This window comes from Anabrus simplex, chromosome 1, assembly GCF_040414725.1.
Source record: "Anabrus simplex isolate iqAnaSimp1 chromosome 1, ASM4041472v1, whole genome shotgun sequence".
NCBI lineage: Eukaryota > Metazoa > Arthropoda > Insecta > Orthoptera > Tettigoniidae > Anabrus > Anabrus simplex.
The window spans coordinates 1546711893-1546738132 of record NC_090265.1 but is presented as its reverse complement, the minus strand read 5'-3'; the positions used below and the strand labels follow the sequence as shown (position 1 = coordinate 1546738132).

Below are 26240 nucleotides of genomic sequence, written 5' to 3'. Positions count from 1 at the left end.
AGCCTGATTGCGAAGTGATAGTTAGAACAACGAAATTGCGGCGAGCTAGATTTCTGGAAGTGACGTCATTTAGACTCATTTAGATGAGTATGGAGCGAACAGTTGGCACTTAAAGAAAAAATATGAAATTTCACACTCTCAGAATACAATTATATTAATTACCGGCGATGGAATTTAGTTGAGATTTGACATAGAGGCTAGAATAATATAACCACATCAGTGGATCCCAAGTTAAAGCCAATGGCAGGTCCGCAAATAGTCATATGGGGACATTGGAACTGTTCATCCTAAGGTGATCTCTCGTTAACTCGGGGAGGGGATGGACATGCACATAAATAGTAGGTCAGGCCGACGGAGAAGACACTTGGTAAAAGTTATTCGAGCTGTTATAACGCGAGTGCGCGTAGACACTTTTTATAAGATTGTTGGAGCTGTTACTACGTTCGTTAGCACAGTTATCCAGTACGTGGTGTAGTACGCGGCACGGACTTGAACATTCAACAGTATCAGGAGTTCGAATACCGGAGAAAGTTACAAGTAGTTGCCTACCGACAAATCAATAGAAATGTACAAACATTTACGGAACTAATTCAATAAAAACCTACGTTTAGGAGTGATATATTTTATCTAGGGAGCATTGCATATTACGCGAAAACGGCCGTGGGTGTTCGGCATAATTTCATCCGTGAACAGTCGATTACAAACAGATACCTGGTGAGCCATGCGAACGTAAGCCGGGAGAAACGCAAACAGTCACGGAAGTGACGGTTTCAAAACTCGAGTGAGCGTCGAGCCGTTGAAGATGATACCGATGTATCACTAGTTCGTTAGTGCCGGGAAAGAATGAAGAATGTATTTTTTACATTAAGTGGGCTAAATAAAAAGCCAGAAGTTTAAAAATTCTTGTGTTAAAATTAGAGGGTAAAACCTTTCAGATGTAAATTTATATTTGTTTTCCTACAATTTAAAATGTATCATATTAAAAAGTGTAAAGGATTACCCTTACTTGCTGGCATAGAGACCAACTGGATGGCGTGCTAAACTGGAAGGGGGATGTGCTCCTCGTCCGGTTTGGCAGCCTACAGGCTGAGATGAGTACCATATCAATATAATTTTGTAGATTACTAGACGTTAGTGGAAGGAGATAATATTCTTTAATTATGGTAACTTGATTGTTAAACGAGCCGCTTCCCGGCTCGGCAAATTCAGATATAGGTATACAAAGTGGCAAATTATAATATTTTTTATTATTTAGTAAGAGTAGATTAGGGTTGATTTTGTTTGTTCAAGTGCTTGAAGTGTTCATGATTGTATAGGAGCACGGTTTACGTAAATATAAATTGATATTCATTTTAGAATTGCTGCAATGTGTTCGTCTAACTTAGGTCGGTTATCGTAAACTTTACAGTTATTAAAGCATGTTGTACGATTATCCAGAGGTAGAGGGTAGCCAGTGGATTTAAATGTTGTGAGTCTGGATTGAAGTCCGTTTGTTTGTCTGTAAATATCAATGATTATGTGTGCCGCAAAGTTTCGCCAGTGGAAAGCAATATTAATAACCAGTAGAAGTATCGGAGTGATAAATGAACACGGGTAATGTCTAAATGAGTCTTAAATAATGACGCTTTGTGAAAAAGGCACGGGCCTGGTTTTATAGAACGATCGCATGTTAAAGTAATTTAAGTGTAGAGATAACATGGCGTGGAAGACTCTAATGCGGGCAGAAAATTTGATTTTTAAATTAATTGCTGATTTAACATTTTGGGACTCCATAAATACCATAATAATTTGTTTAGAAGCGATAGAGGCACCGGTATATGATGGTCACGCTATGTTGAAGGCCCAGAGTGGTTTAAGCCAACTTTTTTATTTTGGAACTCGGGCGGGACAAAAATCTGGCATGAGATAAAATTGAGTCATACTGATGTTGATGAATAAATAGATGAATCCCGAGGCCTACGTCGATATTATATGCCGATTCCGGTGTTACGAGTGGCAGAATAGTCCACGCAACGAGGATTAATAAATAAATAGTATGAAGAGTTCCAGTGGAATAAATGGACTTCAAATGAGAAGGAATAATTTAGCAATCGCAGAGACTGGAATGAGATTCCCCGCCGCGAGGTGCCATGAGATTTGAGATTTGTCTTCGGAGGACTTGGCATACCCATAAAATAACGACAGTACGAAATGAAGTAAGGTTGCTGTTCGAATACCATTACTGGGTCCCGACCGATGTGAAATGGGATCTTGGTGGGTCATATGGGATTTAACGTATGTGACTAAATTCTAAAGATTGGAAATTAAAATATAAAAATTCAAATTAATAATATTCCAAACAAGGCGTGCCTTAATTGATTGCGTAGTGCCAAACCAGGCGGAAATTGTAAAGGGTATGCATTAAGTGAAATAATAGTTAACTGCCGGGTAACAAGTGAGATTAATTTATCATAATAATAATTTGAAGAAACGTAAGAAGAATTTACTGTGTTATTTCTGAGAATATTATTAATGGTGAAAAATGAAATATTAAATCGGAGATGATTAAGTGTTACAATAATGATGATCTCCACCAATGATGATGATGATGATGATGATAATTATTATTTTAAATTATTTCCGATGATGATGTTGATGGATACAATGGATGTTAGCTGGCGAAATAACGTAATAATGTCAAGTTGTTGTAAATAATAAGTTAAGTTTGTGATGTTTAATGTGATGGCAAATCCCTACATCTGTACCATTAGGTTTAGAGTCCCTTTGTAGTTTCCTTCAGTTAACGATGGCATATCTTGGTTAGGAACCCGGGGAGGGTATTATACTGAACCCTTGACTTACCATTCCATCGTTGGTCGGCCACAGCTGCTACAGTAGAGCAATATTGAACTCTTAAATCTTGGGGTCGTTGCAGGAATGTTTAGGTCACGATCTTAACCAAACGATGGGGTTCAGAAGAGAGTCTAACTACTTGAAATGAGGAGCAAATATGTGCTTACTAACTTTTATTGAATTCTTAATGGCACAAAAAATATTTAAAAAAATATAAATCCTTGACCAAAAATAAATTATTAATTATTAAATGTTTCAAACGCAGTCACATTGCATGGCATATATATTTTCTTTTACAATATCGAAGAATTTTATTCGGAGAAAGTAGGAATCTCATAAATTAATGGACAGCAAGACTGGAAAAGTGAAAAGAAAACCTGAAAAATAGGGCATATTATAATCCAAACGATAACTGAGAATTAATCCACACGATCCGTGGAAAATCTGACCTTCAACAAGTAGAACGCCTGATTTAATCTTAATTAAGGTTTTCCACCAGTCGAATACCCTTTCGGATACGGAACACCCGCCGAATGGACTCTTAATCGAACCAAATTGACTATCAGTTGCTTTGGATATGTTGCAAAATATTATTGGAAAGCATAGTGTTCACTACAAGTTAACAGCAACATTCACAATTGAAAAAAGTTCCACCATGTATTTGTCACTTCATGACACCCTTAAGTGATAAAATAATCCCGATGCTAAAACGTGCATCACCCAAACAGCTGTTCAGAAGGAACCAACAAGAACACGATCCGCGAGGATCTTACGTTACGTCGTTCTGAAGGAACAAAACTGCGAAATGCAGGAAACACTTATTCATCACGCATTTAGAAGAAATGCCAAACACTGTTAATTAAAAAGTGGTAAATCACTCGAAAAAAATATTATTATCAAACCGACTTTCAGGTTATAAATGGTTACGTTACGCTTAATAAAATTACAAGTCCACATGGTAAAATAAAACAAAATTACAGAATTCTTTCCTATTTAACAATGAGTACCATCATAGATTCATCTACTTATTGTTTGTCCCAACACACTATGTACAAAGTTATCGATTGATCAAACTTAACTATGTATAAAAATGAAGGAACGACAAAGATTGAAAATAAAATATATTACCGGCATATTATATTGGCATTGTTGGATGCGCTTGAGAACGGTTGGCTGTTGAGAGAGCTCTTGCATTATTGTAGTGATGAAGTAGTGAAAACCTATTGAAATAGCTAAATTTTGTGTATATCTGATTCATTTAGTGCTGTTTATATAGTGGTGTTTAGTGCTTGTTGGTAGAAATTGGGAGTAGTGATATTTATTTAAATTTTGTAACAAGTAATTCAGTTGGTCTTCAGTAAATTATTTTTTCTAGGTTAAGTAGGTTAGCTAGGTCTACCTTGTTTCGAATATAGGTTTAGGAAATACTTTAGGTAATAATATTAACTTTAAAAATATTTGTAAATATCTGTAGGTTCGTTGGTTATACTTACAAAGGCAGATTATCATAAGGAATAGTACCGTAACTTCTGCAGCAACTTCTCCGGTATTTCGTATACTGGTACTGTAGATATCCGTTCAAACTATTGCGAAGGTAATAATTTACTACCGGTACATTGGAAAACGCGATGCGCCTGTAAACTTCCATTTAAAAAGAAGTTAAAGAGATTACACGGTAATAGTTAACAGTCATTATATTGTTCTTGATTATTGTCGCTCCTCATATTCAAATATTGCATTGTAGGCTACAGTCGTGAACAAAGGGTGTAGTGTAGTCAAGTAAATATAAATAAAAATCAGATGACCTTGTATTCCATTATTTGTACTTCTGAGTAGGTAAAGTATCCGTAATTTATATTTCGCTCCCTCGATCTTTCAGTATTTATGAGCGGTTAGCTAATAATAATAAAGTTCATATATCCCAGTAATTGCAGTTCAAGTTCCTGGAGTAGTAGTAGTAGTTTTGATAGAAATATTTGAGAAATTATTGTAGACAACCTCGTATTTTTCAGTAGGCCTAATTAAGGACACTTTTATTCTCCGTCCCGTGGAGTAGGGAAAATAATAGTAATCCACCAGCTGTAATAATCACATAACCACATTTCAGTAGAATTGTAGTGAAGATAAGGTATAATATATTAGATAGTATCTTGCCAGTTATATTCGTGTTTTTCTTCGTGTACGGCAATCCTTGCGATACTTCAGCATTTAACCAAACGCAGTGTAGTGTAGATACGTTGTAGTATAAATACAGTACATTTAGATAGTGCCGTATCTTGCCTGCTATATTCGTGTGTTATTTTTCGTGTGTATCTATTAGACCGTAATACTAATAATAATGTGTCTAAGCATTTAGCTTCGTTGGTACCGGTATCGTAATTAGGATACGTCTTAAAGTAGTTTAAAATTACTGTAGTGTACTGTACAGTAGTATACGAGTAATATCCTATTAGAATTTAGTGTGATTATTTTATTATTATAAAATATTTGTGTAGTACTGATGTACTAGAGGTATCCGTAGAAACTCTTACTAAAATACTGTTGTTGTAATTAGAATAGGCTTAATTGCAGTTTGGAATTGTGTAGTTCTTGTGTAGGCTATTACTTTCGATATTCAGTAATTAAAAGCAGTTTTTATCCTGTCAGGAGTTGTAGGATAAAAAAACGGAGCACGACCAAGTACCGTAGTATTGTAGTGTAGTCGTATATTAATTACGTTATTGTTGTGTACTATCCCAGACAATATATCCCTCTGTTCATTTTTTTGCAAATAAGTTATTTTATTTTTAATTTCATTTTTCCCCCGTAAAGAATGGCTAAGGAGCGCGAGTGTACTTACTGTGGATGTGGCGAGGCATTGAGGGTTATGAGGGAGGAATTGGAAAGTTTGAGGGAAATAATTAGGATTCTTACAGAAGACAGGAAGGAAGATAGGACTCCCTCAAACAATGTACAGGTTACAGTAGGTGCACAAGAGGGAGGGGAAGGAAAGGGAGGAGTTGTAGAAGACAGGTGGTCTAATGTTCTAAGGGGAAGGAGATTGCAGACTACGGGCTCTATTCAGGATCAGAATTCAGGACAGGTGTCCGTGCGAAATCGGTACGAGTCACTCCAGCTAGAACAACAGAGGGAAGATGAGGGACAGGAAACTGTTGCTGAGATATGTGGAAGTAGGAGGAAGGCAAGAGGTAGGAAAGGAAAATGTAGAGTAGAGGATAGGAAAAGACAGGTGGAAGAGGGTCATGGGAAGGAGAAAAGGGAGGAGGAAGTAGCTTCTGCAGCTATCAGGAAAGATATTGCTGACCAGGAGCGGAGGGGATCAAATGAGGTGGGTAGGGTTGAGGCTCTGGTCATGGGGGATTCCATCGTTAGACACGTGGGGAAAGTGTGTGGAGGAAAGGGTACCAGGGTAGAGTGTTATCCAGGAATTAGGTTGAGGCAGATGTTGAGGAAAGTAGAAGAGAGGGAGGAGGGGAAGGAGAAGGTGGTAGTGTCTCACGTTGGTGCCAACAACGTAAGGCAAGCTGATATAAGTACCAACATAGTTGGAGATGTGTGGGATCTGGTAAATGCAGCACGGGTGAAGTTTAAGAAAGCGGAGATTGTTATTAGTGGAATACTGTGTAGAAGGGATACTGACTGGAGGGTGATTGGGGATTTAAATGAGACTATGGAGTGGGTATGTGGGAAAATGGGAGTGAAATTTCTAGATCCTAATGGGTGGGTAGGAGATAGGGATCTGCGCTCAGATGGCCTTCATTTAAACCGCAGTGGTACGTATAAGTTATGAAATTTGTTTGGAAGGTTAATAGGGAAATACATTCAGGGAAACGGGATGGCCTAGGTAGCGGTGATAAGGGACCAGGGAACTAGAAATCGAGTAGGAATGACATAAATTTGTTAGTGTTGAACTGTAGAAGTATTGTAAGGAAAGGAATAGAATTAAGTAATTTAATAGATATATATTTACCAGATATTGTAATAGGAGTTGAATAATGGCTGAGAAATGATATAATGGATGCAGAAATTTTCTCACGGCACTGGAGTGTGTATCGTAGAGATAGGATAGGAAGGGTGGGAGGGGGAGTGCTCAATCTTGTGAAAGAAGAATTTGTAAGCTACGAAAGAGTTAAAGATGAGACACATGAAATTCTAGGTGTAAGGCTCATTTCTAAAGATAATAGCCAACTTGATATATTTGGAGTGTACAGATCGGGAAAGGGTAGTACTGACTTGGATTCGGAATTATTTGATAGGATAGTCAGCTATGTGGGAAACGACATGGAAAGAAATGTGATTGTAGCGGGAGATCTGAATTTGCCAGATGTCAATTGGGAAGTAAATACGAACGACAGGAAGCATGACAAACAAATGGCAAATAAGTTCATATGGGAAGGACAGCTGAATCAGAAAGTGATGGAACCAACCAGAGGGAAAAATATCCTTGATGTGGTGCTGATAAAACTAGATGAGCTCTATAGGGAACCGAAGTAATAGATGGTATTAGTGATCATGAAGCTGTCTTTGTGGTAGTTAAAAATAAACGTGATAGAAAGGAAAGTCTTAAAAGTAGGACTGTTAGGCAGTACCATATGGCTGATAAAGCAGGCGTGAAGCAGTTTCTAAAAAGTAACTATGATCGGTGGAAAACGGTAAATAAAAATGTAAACAGACTCTGGGATGGGTTTAAAGAAATTGTTGAGGAATGCGAAAACAGGTTTGTACCATTAAGGTTGGTAAGGAATGGGAGAGACTCACCTTATTATAATAGAGAAATAAAGAGACTAAGAAGGAGGTGCAGTCTGGAAAGAAATAGAGTTAGAAATGGCTGTGGAAGTAAGGAGAAATTGAAGGAACTTACTAGAAAAGTGAATCTAGCAAAGAAGGAAGCTAAGGATAACATGATGGCAAGCATAATTGGCAGTCATACGAATTTTAGTGAAAAATAGAAGGGTATGTATAGGTATTTTAAGGCAGAAACAGGTTCCAAGAAGGACATTCCAGGAATGATTAATGAACAAGGGGAGTGTGTATGCGAGGATCTTCAAAAGGCAGAAGTATTCAGTCAGCAGTATGTAAAGATAGTTAGCTACAAGGATACTGTGATGTCCAGATAGAGGAGGAGACTAAGGCCAAAGAAGTAATAAAATTTACATATGATAACAATGACATTCACAATAAAATACAAAAGTTGAAAACTAGAAAAGCGGCTGGAATTGATAAGATTTCTGGGGATATACTAAAGACAATGGGTTGGGATATTGTACCATATCTGAAGTACTTATTTGATTATTGTTTGGTCGGAGGAGCTATACCAGATGAATGGAGAGTTGCTATAGTAGCCCCTGTGTATAAAGGAAAGGGTGATAGGCATAAAGCTAAAAATTACAGGCCAGTAAGTTTCACATGCATTGTATGTAAGCTTTGGGAAGGCATTCTTTCTGATTATATTAGACATGTTTGTGAAATTAATAACTGGTTCGATAGAAGGCAATTCGGTTTTAGGAAAGGTTATTCCACTGAAGCTCAACTTGTAGGATTCCAGCAAGATGTAGCAGATATCTTGGATTCTGGAGGTCAAATGGAATTTATCACGATTGACCTGTCTAAGGCATTTGATAGGGTAGATCATGGGAGACTACTGGCAAAAATGAGTGCAATTGGACTAGACAAAAGAGTGACTGAATGGGTTGCTATATTTCTAGAAAATAGATCTCAGAGAATTAGAGTAGATGAAGCTTTATCTGACCCTGTAATAATTAAGAGGGGAATTCCTCAAGGCAGTATTATCGCGCCTTTATGTTTTCTTATATATATAAATGATATGTGTAAAGGAGTGGAATCGGAGGTAAGGCTTTTTGCGGATGATGTTATTCTCTATAGAGTGATAAATAAGTTAAAAGATTGTGAGAAACTGCAACGTGACCTCGAAAATATTGTGAGATGGACAGCAGGCAATGGTATGTTGATAAATGGGGTTAAAAGTCAGGTTGTGAGTTTCACAAATAGGAAAAGTCCTCTCAGTTTTAATTACTGCGTTGATGGGGTGAAAGTTCCTTTTGGGGATCATTGTAAGTATCTAGGTGTTAATATAATGAAAGATCTTTATTGGGGTAATCACATAAATGGGATTGTAAATAAAGGGTACAGATCTCTGCACATGGTTATGAGGGTATTTAGGGGTTGTAGTATGGATGTAAAGGAGAGTGCATATAAGTCTCTGGTAAGACCCCAACTAGAGTATGATTCCGGTGTATGGGACCCTCACCAGGATTACCTGATTCAAGAACTGGAAGAAATCCAAAGAAAAGCAGCTCGATTTGTTCTAGGTGTTTTCCGACAAGAGTATCGTTACAAAAATTTTGCAATGTTTGGGTTGGGAAGAATTGAGAGAAAGAAGAAGAGCTGCTCGACTAAGTGGTATGTTCCGAGCTGTCAGCGGAGAGATGGCTTGGAATGACATTAGTAGACGAATAAGTTTGAATGGCGTTTATAAAAGTAAGAAAGATCACAATATGAAGATAAAGTTGGAATTCAAGAGGACAAACTGGGGCAAATATTCATTTATAGGAAGGGGAGTTAGGGATTGGAATAACTTACCAAGGGAGATGTTCAATAAATTTCCAATTTCTTTGAAATCATTTAGGAAAAGGCTAGGAAAGCAACAGATAGGGAATCTGCCACATGGGCAACTGCCCTAAATGCAGATCAGTGTTGATTGATTGATTGATTGATTGATTGATTGATTGATTGATTGATTGATTGATTGATTGATTGATTGATTGATTGATTGATTGATTGATTGATTGATTGATTGATTGATTGATTGATTGACGGATCGAATCCGCATTCGTAACTCAAGTCTCACACACATACGCTGAGTGTCAGCACGCACACTGCCAAAGCAAAGACGGACGTCAGAACGACAAAACAATTAGGTCCGTAAAATAAAATAAAAATACTGAACTTCATTGAACTCAAACACTCATGGCGAACTGTAGTAAATAGTCAATCTCCGCTAGCTCAGTACCCAATATTGGACAACCCTCGCCCTTAAAGATTCCATAATCTTAGGTAAACACTTCCAGCTGGTAAAGGGATGCGCACAAGCTTGGCCTCGTTATTACCGAGCTAACACTCTTCACATTGCGTATACTACTGCAGACACTACCATCGCTCAAGTCACTTCGCATAAAGATCTACTCTAAGACTTGAATATGTACAGCTGACATCCCAACCTACCGTCGGACCTACTTAATGTCTACACACCCTAAGACTAACCTCTATGTACACATACCTTCCTAATTGTATCGTTGAACGTGAACTAGGACGTCTCAACATCACTATACTCCTAGGATGACGTGTGACGTCCTAAATCTACTGTCGAGCGGAAATTGGGTCGTATAAGCTTCCTCTAGCATATCAGGCGAAATCGTAACTTCAAACAAACTCTTAGATATTTCGGTTGTAAATCTGGTCGAAACTAATAACACACAACCAAACGAATCTTGCAACAGAAATGAACGCAAATCGGGAAATGCAATAAGTCCCTATCTTGTTACTAAACGTGAAATTGAAAGTAAATATCGCGTGGTGAGCAAGCCACAACTCAAACACGATCCCAGCATGCGCAATGAAGTTTGGAAAAATAATAATAACTTACAACACACGTCTAACACTACTTGACTGTCACCAAACAATAATCATCACCATCGCAAAAATCCACACTGCAGTTTTAGGGTGAAGCCCTCAAATCGCCTACCGAAATTTTCCAAATATTCACCTCCATGACTATCCAGTGAAACGAAACCCAATGAATCTACATAGCCAAACATATCGCTTTAATAACGTCCAATAGCTCATCCCACAATGTTTCCGATTTAAAGATAAATTACCGCCTTGTAATTTATGAACTTTACTGATTGGAAACTTGTCATTACAAACAACGCCAACCGCGTATTCAAAATGCTCTTCTATCCTTGAGGTCATATTATTCTAATATTCGTTATACTGACTTTACGTAACTAGTCACTTGAATTTTTTCTTTTACTACCATGATTTACAATCTCCACATAAATAGTTTTTTCACTTGGGATCTTACTTGAAATTTACTGTGCCTCACACAATAATCATCTCGAACCAACCTTCTCCAGGTCTCAGCTTTCGGATTGTTAGCGGAATATACTACAGCGTGCCACATAAATATCACATTTTATATACAGCCTGTCTCAAAAATTCTTCCTCGGCAAATATAGCCTGTCTCAAAAATTCATTCTCATCGCCTTCTCATGGCGGTATTAAATGAAATATCCAGGCTTTCTCTGCCTTCAACATTTCTACAACGCTTATCTCCACATATATAAAATCTTATTTCAAGACATTTCCAAACCTCAGTCCTCTCGTAACAAAGGACTTTTATAAAAATATACCTTTATATTTTACTGTTACTACAACTTTCGGACCTCGAGAATACAACAACACACCGTGATTTTCCATATCATCGACATACACGATGTCACAAAATTTTACTTCCCATGAATAAAACATAACTTCATCGGATTTCACTGGAATTTTCTAGACACCCGCAAACCTTGAAGAACATATTTGTTAAATCCACGTCTATGTTATCGTTATCACCTTCCTAAATTTCCTCAATTCGGACGATATCTCAAAGAATATTAACACAATATTTAAACTTCGCATTTTATAGTTTCTTGACGTGAATTTTACAACACTAAAGATTTTCACACGCTGACCAGAAATATATAACCTTCGCCTGATCATTACAAAATATCAACCCAACACACGCAATGATATTTGGTAGGGACAACCAATAATCTAACTACAACATTGATACAAAAATATTCACAGACCTGTGATCGTAGCCATCGTCCTGGATTCTGGCTGCATCTAACCAGCAGACCTCGTTTATTTAGCCTTCTATGGCTAAATTTACCATCATCTTCTCATACATACAACTTAAATTACACAACACTTTCCAACGCACTTTCAAACGTTTAGCAGGCGACGAACACTGCTCAAATGACCACATCTACTGCGTTCGCACGACCGCTGCTTCCTTTCACCCTACTGAAAGTCCAGGTGTTCCAACAGATAAGAAACCAGACCCTGTAGCTCACATCTACACTCTAACAAATATTATACGCACACACTGAATACAAAGAGAAACTCAATTACTTATTCATCCAAATATCTAAACCTTCAAAGTTCCCATTAGCGGCAGCTCAGAAAATTTCTATCATCTTCCATTCTAACAGTATATTTGAACCATAGACACGACATATAATAAGTTATTTGGAGACCAAATTTTCACACTTTTCTGCTGACGAGTGACGCGGGCTCCGCTGCTCCAGTAACAAGACAGAGACTGTGTAATGTTCAAAGCGAGATTTCTTTTATACCCTATGGGGTGACGCTACTCACACCATGAAGCTTGATTGCACAATCTGCTAATTCCGCATCCAATAGACCAATTTTTCTGAAATTTGTTCCATAACTTCGGACAGACTTACGATTTATTACGGTGTTAATTTCATATTTTTACCATACTCGCAACAGGCGAAATGAATTATCTCTGCCCGGGCGTTTCGCGGGTTTTCTTCATCCATCGACCTTGGCACGTGTCGCTAGTTCGGGAGCCGGGCGCAAATACTTCTCTAGGCTTAAATGCATTTATTTTTACCCTGGGGGTTCTGTCTTCCCATGGGGTTTAAGAATAATTTAGTTTCTTTATTTCTGGATTTACTGTGTTGCCAAAACCTCTCGTTACGAAGTATTCCTTGAATTTGAAAAATTGTTGAATATTCGAAGTCCACTGAAGTGTCCCGCCGTTTCACGAATTCGTAGCTTGCTTGACGCGGGGCGCTCGCTCCCACGAAACAGAGAGGCTCTTGAAATGCAATCATGACTGCTCTCAAAAAGTAGTTTGTAGCTGAAATAAATATTGGGAAAATAAAAAATAATTTTCTCATCGTAGAATTATGGGTTCAGTACTATCCCGGGTTTGTCTCATCTCAATAAAGGTGGAGGCGATGGTATGATTCATGTGATCACGCCCACCTGGCCAACAGGTAATTGGTCCATGACCATAAATGGTAATGGTACTGTCAAGAGGGTCATATTTCAACCCTCAGCAATGAAAGGCTCAACCCCCCAAGTGGATCGGTAGTCTACAGTGTAAAATTTTATTATGTGAACTTTTCAGGAATGATTTTCCAAATTATGGGCAAAATAGGGGGCTACGAATTGAGTGTGTGTTCGAGTTTATTTTCAAATAAAATGTTCCTCTAGCATTTGCAAGGAAACAGTTCCAGGTTCTTGTTCTTGTAGAAATGTAAACCCTTGATGACAGTTTAAAATATCCGTCCCCTTTCCTAGGACGGAGACTCCAGTTTTTCCCTTTGATCTGATTTAATGTAATTTAATTTTTGTTTTTATGATGAGCTTTAAAGTTAATAATTTGAGTGCCCCATTCAACCCTGTAGTACTGATTAGATGGCGCTCAGACATTTAATTGGAGATTCCGTATCTCCATATTTGGTTGTTGTTTATTAGTTGCGTTAGACTCGAACCGCAACACCCCCTGAGATAAATGCTGGTTGGGACTCAGGCTTTTAGCGAGTGCAATACACAAAATCTATTGTATCCGGGTGGTATAGCCCATAATTTAATCATGATTTGATATTAGAAGGAAAATAGTTACACATATTGAAATGGGAAAATCAATTAACAACGTTCAGGCCAAAGGAAGTGTAGAGATGTACAAATCGGCTGCGCGATGGAATGGAGCCGTAACGAATATTCTCTCACAATGGCCAGGGTTGTCACTGCCAGCAGAATGCCCATTAGTATACCGACACTAAGATTTGGATATCCGAATGGGTCGCGAACGTGAAGAGAAAGGACAGCCAAAGACAAAAGACTAAGTTACAACATGAGCGTTGCAAAGATGCATTTCTGTCAGGCAGAACTTTCCAATACGTCACAAATACTCGGAAACTTTAGGTTGGAGATCCCAGCGCCTCAGGGCGAAAGTTTTGTTAATTTGTCACGGAGGAAGATTCGAATTAACCGCCAGCATTCGCCCAATCACAAAATTCATATGGCCCCCCAAGAATACCAGCTTGAAAGAAATGAATTGAAACATCAATTATTTCCGAAATTAATTATAAATTAAATATTACAATTATATGAATTAAATCAAGGAATGTTTTTAAATGTCATGCATAAAAGAATCAGTTGCAAATTTAATAAATTGAAGAATGAAATTCCCGAAACTGGGTCATCTCGAACGCTATTGGCCGGAAGTGACCAAGGTATGTTAGATACGCTTGAGGCCGCGAAATGTGCAGGAGCGATATCTGCTTACATCTCTCAGATCTACGATCGCCCATAGATCATATTAAGCCAGGTGTATGTTCAATGCGAGTGGGTTAATTGGTATCAATTACAACCTGCTATTCGGATTACAAGTGCCAATTTAAGAAAACTACCCCCTCTCTCCAAGGCGTGACGTTCGTTGACCCAGCAGTATGGCCGTCCATCCATAAATACGAGTGGGAGGAGGAAACGAGACTCTCGATCGTATTCTGGTCTCGGGCGAAGTGACGTATAATTCCGATACAGAAAGTTATATTCGTGTCCCAGTCTCCCGCGTTCGAGTGAACTTTAGATCCAGTCAGACCTTGTTACGATCTGAGCTGACTAAGTTAAACTATTCATTCGGGCAGATGGATAGCTATCAGAGAGTGATAAACAGTCTTTCTTTAATTAATGTTAAGTGCAGAAGTTGCAAGCAGTGCGGTGGACAGTCAGTAAAAGCTGTAGTAAACGTTATTGGTCAGTGATTAAGCCTGCATTGTAGGACGGTGAGATGAGCCACGTGAAGCGCCGGAACCACGAACACATCAAGAGTGCGGCCTGATAACATTCCGGACGCGCCATATCGGTACTCGTGAAACGCACCGGGCGATATATTCGACTCTACGTCGTACGTGTCCCAGTATTTTGGGCGGGAAAAAACGAAGAATAATCAGTGTAAATAAAATGTGGGTCTTAGGTACCTAAGTGTAATCATGTGTCAAGATAAATTTCAATATGTAAGTGTTGAATATCAAACCAGATTTATAATGTCTGAACGCCATAGTGTAAAGTGAAACGGATCCAGCCACCATGAAGGAGTAGATGGATGAGGGCCGAAAATGGCCTCTCATTCGTAACATCGCGACCAGGAATCAACTGAAGAGATGAGTACCAATCTGTAATTATTTGGGAATGTTACCGTGATAGGAGGGAAACAGTATTATTTAGATTTGGTTACTTCATGTAACAAATGGAACGCTTCCCGAGTCCATTATTAGTTGAGGATGGATGGAGTTAAATAATGGTACCGTAAATGAAGGGTCAGATTCAGTAATATATTTTATCTGTTGCACATAGTCTACAGTAGGTGTGAGGTACTATTTTATTTCATGCATGTATTATAGTGTAAATTGATTCGAAATTTTCTCGATATTGATGTTGTTGTGTAGTGTTTGTACTGACCCATAATTTGCTTCTTTTTATATCAGGCACTTGATGACAAGTAGTGTAAAATTTGATCGTGTTCGATGGGAAATCCAGTCACATGCAATGACAATATTTTCCTTTGTTTTAGATTTTTAAAATTTATTATTATGTACCGTCTTTGGTGGGAAGGCCACGATATAATAATTCATGTTGCCGAGATTTGCTCTGTTTATAAAATGGGATTAAATTACCGGGATGTAAATGCAATATTCCAATATAAACAGTGTTAAACTTTGAATTTTAAAAGGATAAAATGCTTGGATGAACGGGAATCACTAATGGCATACTAACACTTCTTATTGGAGTTAAAATGCGGTGTTAATCACATTTGTGTAATTATGAATAAGAATGTTGCTGCCGGTTATAATAAATACTAAATAATGATATAAACTTATTGTTTAAATTACGGTTATAAGATATTATAAATAATGGTCAGAAGGTTAATGAGCAAGTACTAGTTTAGGACCACGTTAGCCTAATAATTACGTACTCACGATTGTCAAAATTATGCGAATAGAAAGTCACCCCCTTGCGATTATTTGTGGAGACTATCCTCAGAAGCGTATCAAGTGTGAACAGAGACGTTATGAAGATCATGCAGCCAATGGATAAATATATTGTACTATATCGTCGCTGGAACATAAATCAGTCGTAAACTCTGTGAATAATAATTTAATAATATTACGTTGAAAGATGAGGAAAGACGGAATTCCGTAGTGGGGGATACTTTTAATGAAGCTATGTTGAAATATAATGTGATACTATTAAATATGTGAAATTACGATAAACACAGAGGATATTAGAGTCCGAGTACGGGCAGTGTAGGCAGAGTAAGACTGAGTTACGGGGAGTGTAGGGATCACACCCGTTTTAGAACGTACGGGATGGATTGGCTGCATGCGTAGTCACTTGTACTACGTTCCAGAGATTGATGAGGTTGAGAGTCCGCATAAATGACCGTAAGGTGTAATGATTAATAATGACAAGTGATGGTCATAATAAAAATAATGACATTTAAATATTGTATACCAATAATAATAATAATAATAATAATAATAATAATAATAATAATAATAATAATAATAATAATAATAATAATAATAATAATAATAATATCCGACCGGAACACATTAAATTACGTGGCTATCATTCATTTGAGTGCGCTCAATTAAGGTTAACTGATATTTTCAATAAATAATAATACTAATAATTATAATTAATTTTTACCGACGATATCCACAAGCTTAAGACCAGTAGCAAAGATAGTAATCATACGTCTATTGGAAAGGAAGATATTGACTCGTAACAAGACGAATGGTCGGGAGCCAAGTTTAATGCGAGACCGGTTTTTTGTATTTGCTTGAGAGGTGGGAGGGGAGAGTAGTCAGGTATTTCCCGTTAATCCCCCTTGTTATGTACGTGAGGCGTTGACCTTCCAGACCAGGCGATCGAGCCTGGAAATAATAAATATATTGAGTTAATATTTGTAATGACGAGTTCCGTTTGGCATAGCTTGGACTCGATAAATTATAGGCTCCGTCAGTAAAATACATCCGGCCTAATCATAGTAGCTTTACCCAACCTATGATGCCGACCTTGGGAAATGTACATATCTGTCGGATGTACTTCATCAATCGGGCTCTCGAATCCAAAAGGATCGTCAATGGGAACCACCCACTCATACGAACGCTGGTTTAATCCCAACGGGGGCAGATGATGGGGCCAGCTCCAGTGATTCACCCAACTAAGGTGGAATAAACCCCATATTTTGTTGTTTTATTTACAGGATGGGTATTGTAAATGTATCCTCACCACTTGCGGTGGAGCAAGAATCATGTAATTTAGTTTCTTGTCAAATCAATGCGATGTTAAATTGTGGATGACGTAAGTGCACTGAATGGTGCAATAAACTGCTCCTGATGGCATTTGTTTTCAAAGAAAACCATTCTCACACTTTTTTTATTGTAGTTAACTATGATGCCCATGAACATTTTAAAGTGTCAATTCCCAGTCCTATCACGGAGTCCTTTAATTTGTGTTTATAACTAGGCCTTCCTCACCTTAATTTGCATGCCCCGTTCATCTCTTGTGTTTATTTGTGCGTCTATATTTATGGTTAATTTTGATTAGATTAATTTATAAAATGAACGGACACCCCTGAGGTTAATGCTACCTTGGGACTCAAAGGATGAGCGGGTGCAGTATAGTCCAACATTCATATGCTTTATTGTTGCGGCCACCAAATTAGGCGGGTGAGGAAAACTGCGCTGTCGTCAGATATGGGAACGGCGAAGCGACAGACGGTCGAGAGTCGCTTACCCCCGGGCACGGATTGGCAACGCTGATCGTGCAGTGCTGTCAAACTTAAGCCCATCCGCTCCAGGCCACCTTACCCGAGTCATTCCCTGTCAAGCAGCTGTTGAGCTCGCATCGTAAGTGCAGTTAAAGATGGATAGTGAATGTGAATTGATTTGGGCTTAAGTCAAGAGAGAAGTGGCAGAGAGGAACAAACACTCAAAATAAAGTGCATAGAAAAACTCACGTCAGAAGCCATCGACCGTGTGGCTGCTGCAGATTGGGAAAAGTGCTTCAATCGCGCGGAAAATCTTCAAACAGACGATTGGGCCAAGGAAATAGTAAGAGACGAAACAATGGAGCCATTCATCATCAGTGTAAAAGACGACCCGACAGATAGTGAGATGAGTGATGACAGTGACTAAGACTTCCTTGAATCCAGAAACCGATTCTTACTTCATTGTAAATTAATGTAAACCTATTCTTAAACTAGTTCTTTTTCTATATTACTCAGTACAATATACAGTATTCAAATATTACAAGTTATAATGTAATAAAACTGATACGGATTAATATGTAATCCGAAAGTATTTACGGGGTCCTGCAGCCTGTGCTGGTGCGCGCGCCCCGAACTGCCTCAGCTAGCGACATTTGCATGATCGCTTTCCGGGCCATTTTCCAGGAAAATTACAGGATTCACGGAAATATGTTTCAGATAAAAAATATAAGTCGGGTGATTTTTTACATTTTTCCCGCAGACAAAATTGAATTGGCTGAAGAAATAAAAACTTGGCCGCTTACTGAAATTTTCAATACATGATTCTACGGTTTTAAACTTACTCGTTCAAGATTTTATTTTTCATAATTATTTAAAGTGTTTTATATGGAAAATAGTTGTACCACTGGAATCAGCAGTCTTTTCTGAAGCTTGTAGTATAATTTGCTTCGAAACATTGTATGAAGTAACATCAGGAGCTTGAGAGAGAACAACTTGCCTCGCGCTCCGAAATGATGTGTTCAGTTAGACATTTGTTCGCCAGTTGCTACATAATTTTGCAACAGCGTAATTTCTCTGACCCGCCCAATTTCGTGGCCGCGACAATAGTATTTAATTTTGTTGAATATGCGCTGCAGAATTTTGTTGTCATGTGAGGTTGACACTTGTTTGATCCGTAGTTTGGTGGTTCCGAAAGGATAACGATCATGTGATTCACTTAGTTAGATCTAAAAAGTTTTGTTCCCACTTCAATATGGGGGTTGGAACCTGAAGAAGAAATTAAAAGCAGAATTAGGCAGAAGGAAGGAAAGAATGAATGAAAAAAATTACTAGAAACGCCTAGAAACAAACTAACCTTCTTGGTGTTTGACCGGTAGGTGGAGCTGGACTGATAGATGTGATGGCAAGGTTAAGGGCCGTGGAAAAAGGGTTGGAGAGGGGAGGGTAGGGGTAGAGGCGTGGCAACTGCCAGGGAACTAGGGGGATCGAAAGGATGTAGTAGTGGGGTAACGGATGGGGATGTATATTACGCATAGTGTGAAAGATTGGAGTTGTTTTGGGGAATATAATATTTACTAGCCATTTAATTAAGAGATCAAAAAGAATATTAGTTCCCTCGGAAATTTCACTCAAATTATATTTAAGACTGAAATATTGATCGCAATATATAAAACAATTTTCGATAATGTTCATGATTGCCCCTTTATTTTTTATTTGAAGTATCTCAAATTCATGTTCAATGTCAGAGAACTTATGATTAGTGTCGTGAATATGTTAACTTATAGCAGAAAACTTGTTATACCTCGTTGTGTTGATATGCTCAGAAACTCTGTTTGTGAAACTGTGTCCTGTTTGGCGTACATAAGAGGCGCTGCAGTCAGTACACTTGAATCCTTAGATTCCGGATTTAGAAAATATATTGGAGGTATTGACCGGTGGTGAATTGTGTACAATTTCTGAATTTTGCTATTAGTTCTGAACAAAAATGTTACGTTATGTTTTCAAAAGAAATTGGTTATTTTGTAAACATCGCTGTTGAATGTATAAGTAGATGAAAAGGTAGTTTCAAGTTTTTCCTTTATGAGAGTGGTCTTAAGTCGGTGTCTGAATTTATTTATGACCTGTTCCATAAATAATCTGTTGTAACCATTAAATTTGGCGATTGCCCTTATAATATATAATCATTGTTGAGATCTTTTTTTGTCATAGGTATCGTGAATCGCCGGTAAACCATGCTAATGTACGCTGCACGTTTGTGTGCCTGGGGGGTGTGTGGAGTCTTGACTAATTATATTGGCAGTTTGTGTATGTTTCCTGAAGATTTTATAAGATAGAGCAAAAGGGTTTCTAAGAATACTTATATCTAGGAAATTGATTACTTTATTATTTTCGAATTCAAGCGTAAATTTAATTTTGGGGTCGATGTTGTTTAGTTCTTGTAGGGTGGAGGTTGCATTCTTCATTTATTCATCCATAATGACAAATGTATCGGCAACGTACCTGGCCCATATAAGAATATTTGGAAAAGTACTGTTATTTATTTTTGTATATTACAAAAATTCTAGGTAAATGTCCGCTAGAATTCCCGATGCGGGTGATCTCATAGACAGTCCACTTTGTTGGTAGATGGTTTAATCAGGTGTGAAGAAATTATTATTAATGACCAGCTTCAGAAGAGAAATGTTGTACTTCCTATTTGCTGAGAGAATTCTGTTTGTTTAAGTTATTTTCAATGATGGAAAAGAGCTTTGTTTTAGGTATACTTGGATACATATTTACTGTGTAGAAAGAATAAAGAGTATGGTTGGGTTGTAAGTTAAATGACCTAAATTTTTCTATTAGTTCAGCGGTGTTATTGGCGAATTTTTGGAGAGAAATTGATAATTCTTGGTAGAAAACGTTGACCAAATTGTGAAACTTTATATAGAGGGCTAGGTTTGTAGTTAATAATGGGCTGGATGGGAATATTAGCTTTATGAATTTTTGGGAGGCTTTAACTGTAGGTAGACCTGGATTCATGTTTACGAGTTTGGATTTTTCTTGATCTGGAAAAAGATATGATATGTTCTTTAATGTTTGTTTTAATTGTTGCTGAATTTTCTGTGTAGGATCTTTATTGATTTTTGTAAACGTGCTGTTGTTGAAAATTTTTTTGGTTTTAGGTGCGTAATTAGTTTTGTCCATGATAACTGTTGTATTGCCTTTATCCGCTTTTGTGATTATTCGATCGTTATTTTTAATTTCCTTTTTGAGTTTAGCAATTTTCTTATGTTCAGGAGTGACACTATTAACATTAGTATTGATAAGGGGTTCTTTAATTTACGTTATCAGAAATGAACATCTTATCCAATTTTCTTTTTACTTCAAATCTAAGTTCGTCCTGAAGCTTCAGCGGGATTTTATTGATTGTAGCTTTCGACTCAATAATCAAGTTGGTGGATGTGTTTATTTTATTCATATTAGGCGAGTTTTGCTTTGGGCCTTTCGCTAAGATGTTGGTTTCTCCTTTATTGAAAGTTACGTTAGACAGATTGACTACAGGAGGTTGGACATTCTCAATTAAGTATCTTGGTAAACTGGACGCTTTGGGCTGATTTTTTGGTACAGCTGTGTTTATTTTTAATATATTTAATTTCTTCTCTAAAGAAAGCTGTTTTTGTGAGAGAATGTCAAAAAGTTTATTATTAATCTGGTTTAGAAATAAGTTCCATTGGATGCTAGGAAGCAGATTGTCTGTCTCACCTTGACCAGCCTGTTTGACCGGTAGACGGAGCTGGACAGATGGATGCGATGGCAAGGTTAAGGGCCGTGGAGACGGGGAGGAGAGAAGAGGGGTAGAGGCGTGCCAACTGCCAGGGAACTAGGAAGGTGCGGAAGGATGTGGTAGTGGGGATAACTGGTGGGAATGTATATTACGTATAGTGTGAAAGATCGAGTTGTTTTTGGGAGTCTAATATTTTTTTAGACATTTTATTAAGATATAAAAAAGAATACTAGTTCTCTCGGAAATTTCATTCAAATTATAGTTAAGATTTAAATATTGATCGCAGTGAATAAAATAATTTTCTGTAATGTTCATGATTGGCCCTTTATTTGTTATTTGAAGTATCTCAAAGTCATGTTCAATGTCAGTGAACTTATGATTAAAATCGCTTCTAATCGTTTCTAGTCATTTCTTTTCATTCTTTATTTCCTTTTGCCTAATTCGGCTTTTAATTTCTTCATAAGGTTCTAACCCCCATATTGAAGTGGGAATAAAAACTTTTTTAGATCGTTTATTCTTTCGGAACCGCTAAACTACGGATCAAACAAGTGTCAACCTCACATGACAACTATATTCTGCAGCGCATATTCCATAAGATTAAAGATTAAAGCATATACAATTTGGACTATAGATTATGTGTATAAAACGGCGTCATCATCATTTTAAAAGGATTTGATATTATAGTAAAATATCAACATGTACCATAATTTTATTGAACATTCATCTCTGCGGGTGTTATGTGTTATATGCAAATATCAATCTGTTTACCATTATGATTGGGAACATGCTACTGTTTCAGACTGATATCGAGATTGTAGTGGCAGTCGCAGGCTGGATGGGTGCTGCAATTCATCAGAATCAGCAACGTGTGGCTCTTCAAAAACAGCAGGAGCTCAATGACTATCTTTTGGATCTCACAAAGTGTTATTTTGCTGACATTGTATTCATGGATAAAATCATATCAGAGATTGTTGTAAGTAGAAAGAAAGAGCCTTTTCTTGTGGTCAACATTTTGCTTTAAATTTAGTTTTCTTGTTAGAATACTCACAGAAAGCCAGAAATAAAAAGGAATCACTTTAGGAAAGTGCAATTAGCTTCAGTAGTATTCAAAGTTTTTGAATTTATGACTTAAATGTTTGAAAGTCTTAAAAGTGGCTAGTTTCATTATTCTTCATCTTCTGCTTCGTTTAGACCTACAATGGACCATGTGGTTCTTAACTCTAGTGAGCTTTTTTCTTCTTCTTAGCCCAGTTTTCCTTCATTTCAGCACTATGGATGTATTTTCTTTCTTTGGTACATTTGATTCCTACTCCTGGATACAGTGATTTACCTGTTAGTGATTGGAGAGAGTCGGATGTCTTGATTAACTTTCTGAACTTATCTCGGTTGTAAATGTCAGTGTGATCATTGTTTATGTATTGTAGGTCTTTCCAAACTAAATTTGTCCATTTGGCATTTATTGCTTTCACTCTAGATACAGTGTTGAATATCTTTGAAGTGAGTCTCTGGCTGTCCGTCCTGACTATGTGACCATAGAACATTAGTCTTCTCTTCCTCATATATGTTGTAATGCTCTCTATTTTACTGTACAGTTCCTTGTTGTGCCTAATTCTGTATCCATCTCCTTCTTTAATGGGACCCATAATTCTTCTGAGGATTTTCCGCTTTTTCAGTTCCAGTTTCCTGAGTTGTCCTTTCCAGGTCATGTTTAGGCATTCTGAGGCATACATTACAGATGGTCTTACTATGGTATTGTAGTGTCTAAGTTTAAGATTCAAAGGGATTTAGACTTGTATATGTTCTTACAAAGATGATAAGTTCTCTAATTTGGTGCATCTACTCTTCATTGCAAGGTCCTCATTGATATCTGGGGTTATCCATTCTCCAAGATATTTGAATGAGTCGGCCTTTCGTATTATTTCCCCCAAAAGAAATTAAGTTGGGTTCTTCTCTGATGTTGGTCAGAAACTCAGTTTTGTTGACAGCGGGCTTCAGCCCTACTTTAGCTGCTATGTGTTCGAGGGAGAATAGCTGATATGTAGCTTCTTCCATACTTGAAGCGAAGAGTGTGAGGTAATCTGCGAAGGTTAAGCAAGTGACTGTTAACTTGTCTTTTTTGTAGGCGATTTTTAATCCAGAGTTGTCAGCTTGTGTATTCGTCCATTGCCGAATGACCTTCTCCAGCAGATAATTAAACAAAATTATTGATAAACCATTTCCTTGTCTAACACTTGTTTTGATCTCGAAGCTTTTTGATAGTACCCCTCTGAATTTGACATTGGACATGTTCTTCGTTAGAGTAGCTTTCACAAGATTCAAAGTCTTCTTATCTAGTCCCAGTTCAGTTATCTTAAAATAATTCAACTGGCAATCAAATACCTTTGATCCTTATCATGACCCAGCCTCACTGTCTGCCTCCAATTACTGAAATTTTATGCTGTTTGGATCCAGGGTCCTCGTGGACTCACAGTTTCTAAAGGTCTTTCAACAGGCCATCTTCCCATAGCTTTATGTGTCTACCAAGTAAACAGGTTCCTTCAGGCCTTCCTAGCTGGTCTGCTTTGGTCAAAATATGGTCAGACATATGTGAGCCACATGCCCATCACAGTCTTCCAGCTTTTATTCTTTGTACATTGTTTAATTCATTAACACGTTGGGTGCCACGTGCCGCCATATGGCGTCACGGTGGTCTTCAAATTTGAGATGGCGTGACGCCATATGGCGGCACACCGTTCTTGAAATCAGAGTTGGCGTGACGCCATATGGCGGCACAGTTGAGTTTCAGGCGATGCACCATAGATAATCAGCTGTGACATCTATGCGCGTAAAATTGGTACTACGTGAAGGGCGAACTTCAGGGTCTATTCCAGCTGTGTATTTTTACTCTATGCCACTATGTGGCGCCACAGTATTCTTCCGAAGCCACTGACTGGCCAGTGATCATTGTCACAGGTGAAGGCGCGCCAGGCATTGTTTATTCCTCGTTTACGTACGTATTATCACTCAGTTTATATAGTTGTGCAAAAATATAAAAAATGGAAGATATTGGTAATAATCTTACGAGGGAACACATACATGTGTTACACTCGGATTCGGTTGAAATTTGGTATGAATGTTCGTGGGAGGCAGTAGAATGCTAAGGTGAAAACTGCTTGTATCCAGCGCAAGTTTAAACGCCAAAATTAAACAAATACGTAGTCATAAAATTAGAAGTGTCGCGGGAGTATCGGGGTGTGGCGGAGAGGTAGGGAGGAGCGAAGCAGCGGACGTGAACCAACCGGGCTACGTCGAGCTGCCCTAGCAGCCAGGTAGCGTATAGTTAGCGCGTTCCCCTTAACTTCCCGATCAGATGTGCAAAATGTAAATATGAAAATAGCACATGAAACAAGTGTACAAAGGACGATGTTTGAACAACGATGCCAATAAGGTTTGAAAAATTACGAGTAACAAGAACTCGGGCGTGCCGAGACGCATATTTTCATTGTTTAGAGTTATCAGAAAACTGTTCACAGCAATATGTAATGTAATACAAGTACTTGTTTTGCATTTTACTCGGTTTTCATAAATATTGCGTTAATTTGAGTTAGCAAATACATATCCCGTATTTGAAATTCGTATTGCACATTCCATGACAAAATATTCTGTGACACCATATGGCGTCACGCTATATATTATCTTTCCTAAAAATTGATGTGACATCATATGGCGTCACACATGACCATGGTAAGGTGAGATAAAATTTACTTAGTACATCATATAAATACATCCCAAGATTATATAAACAGATTACAACGCGTACAATTGCTTTGGCACCAGCGAATTGCAATTCAAAAACATGCCTGGCACCAGTGGAATAGTGTGCTACAATCGGCTCGGCACTCAACGTGTTAAACAAATCATTTATACAACTCTTTGTTCTTTCATATATATATATGACATTTCTTGGCTGAAGAACTTGAAATCATGACTTAGTACAAGTTTGGAGGGACGTTTTAGATTAGTTACAGGTAAAGGATGTGTTGCCATGCTGATTGCCAACATCCAGAATGGATAGGCACCACAAGAAGAAGGTTCATTTATCCTGCACAAGTACAAAGATCTTTCTCAAGACTCTCTGCAGAACAATATAATTTAAAATGTATGTGATTACCCTCAAAACATTCCTTTCATTTGCCCAGTGATTTCCTAGGATCAACTATGAGTTCATCTGATTAATCCAATAATAATAATAATAATAATAATAATAATAATAATAATAATAATAATAATAATAATAATAATAATAATAATAATAATAATAATAATCATTTCTTCGCGCCAGAAAGCTGGGTGCAGTTATGTACAAGACTCTTTAGTTCGTCCTGTCCATCCACAGATAATGTTCAAATTTGCGATGCCAGTTTACATCTCTGATTTCAAGGTCCTTGAAAATCTGCTTCTCCCAAACATCATGAGGTCTTCCTCTTGGTCTCTTTCCAGGAACACCGTGGTCGAAGTATGCTCAAGGAGTTATATGGGGATCCATTCTTTTCATGTGACCATACCATTGCAATCCCTTCAGTTCAAGGCTCTCCAGCAAGCTTCCTTCCAATCTAAGCTGTGGTTGGGTATCCGCATTCCTTATTTTATCCATTTTTGTAGACAAGGACGGAGGAACTTTGTTTGTTGCCTGAAGACGACTCTTTGTTGATCCAGTAAGTGTTGCTGCTTCCAGACTGCACGTGAATATAGGTACCAGATATAGTTTTTACAAGCTGATCTTGG

The 26240-nt window shown here is 37.8% G+C and overlaps 1 protein-coding gene across 1 annotated transcript in view; it reads left to right on the top strand.

Annotated features, from left to right (window-relative positions):
• The window catches only part of LOC136862145 (cAMP and cAMP-inhibited cGMP 3',5'-cyclic phosphodiesterase 10A-like), a 422768-nt gene that overhangs the window by 215741 nt on the left and 180787 nt on the right, over positions 1-26240 (top strand). Inside the window, exon 5 of the mRNA XM_068226202.1 lies at positions 22276-22449. Within this exon, the coding sequence (XP_068082303.1) occupies positions 22276-22449 (174 nt within the window). The remainder of the gene's footprint in view (positions 1-22275; positions 22450-26240) is intronic.